Below are 1,089 nucleotides of genomic sequence, written 5' to 3' on the forward strand. Positions count from 1 at the left end.
ATATATACATACATTTTTACAATACATCTTTTTTTGCCGTATGGCATTATAAGAGAGGTTGACAAGGTCCGCTGAAACCGGGTTTTACTAAGGTGGCATGAGCAGGCAGGGTGTTTACAGAGAATTGGGAGGGACCATTCCGGCTAGTGATGAAAAATAAACAGCACTGAGAGCTTCCAATTTTGGCGTAGTTACGTCTCTGGGTTATTAAACGCCATTGAGAGATACTACATGTAAGACGTTAGCTTTCAGTATATTAGCAGATTCGATTGGAATCTTTATTAATTCAAATGATATATTTAAATATATTACAATGTCTTATATAGTTGTTACATGTTACAATTAAGGTATTTACAATGAATAGTACAAATATTAGTATACGATTTTTGCTTGTCGCCAGTAGTAGTTCCCGTGTTAGCTGGTAGGTTGCCGGCCGTAGCGGTTTTGGCGGCTGTAATAGTCTAGACTAGCGGTGCCACTACAATAAAAAAAAATTGGGGTGAAATAACTGACTTTATTTCCACCGGGGTTTTGTACTATTTATTTTTTTTGGTTGTCAAAATATTTTAATTCAAATGTTCAAAAATTCGTTATTTCATTTCTTGTGGGTTGTAGAACGTCGATAAAAACGTTAAAAAAAAAAGACTTATTTTTAAGTAGGTAATTCGGTCTTGGCTGGATCTCAGCTCAAGATTACATTTTCTCATATTCTTTAGTCACTAATATCTTATGTCATTAAATGTCCATAACCTCACAGAATACTATTTATGAAAAAATTGGCTTCTCACTGTTTCAAATAAATTTGTATTCAACTCTACTTTTTTTTTTTTTTTTTAGCTATATACTATGGAAACAAGAATTTTAGTTACAGAAGTTTTTTTTAACAGAACTAATTGATTTTTCAACTCTACTTTTTTTTTTTTTTTTTTAGATTATTCGACTGTGTGAGGCATTTCTTTTCGATCCCAGTGTTCATGGCATACTTGATAGCTTCAATCGTCATAGCACTGAGTTTACTTGCAAACAATGTAAGTTCCAATATGATATGTATGAGAGGTACCAGCTGGAGTTTTTTAACTTAAAATAATT

General features: G+C 32.5%; 1 protein-coding gene across 2 annotated transcripts in view; it reads left to right on the plus strand.

The window, feature by feature from the left end:
- Nucleotides 1–1,089, plus strand: part of LOC106684678 (odorant receptor 4) — a 16,290-nt gene that overhangs the window by 12,302 nt on the left and 2,899 nt on the right. For both annotated transcript variants that reach the window (XM_014426900.3, XM_067050363.1), the window contains exon 2: nucleotides 932–1,028. In XM_014426900.3, the coding sequence (XP_014282386.3) occupies nucleotides 932–1,028 (97 nt within the window). The remainder of the gene's footprint in view (nucleotides 1–931; nucleotides 1,029–1,089) is intronic.

This window comes from Halyomorpha halys, unplaced genomic scaffold (genome assembly GCF_000696795.3).
Source record: "Halyomorpha halys isolate HHAL.00 unplaced genomic scaffold, Hhal_1.1 Scaffold601.1, whole genome shotgun sequence".
Lineage (NCBI taxonomy): Eukaryota > Metazoa > Arthropoda > Insecta > Hemiptera > Pentatomidae > Halyomorpha > Halyomorpha halys.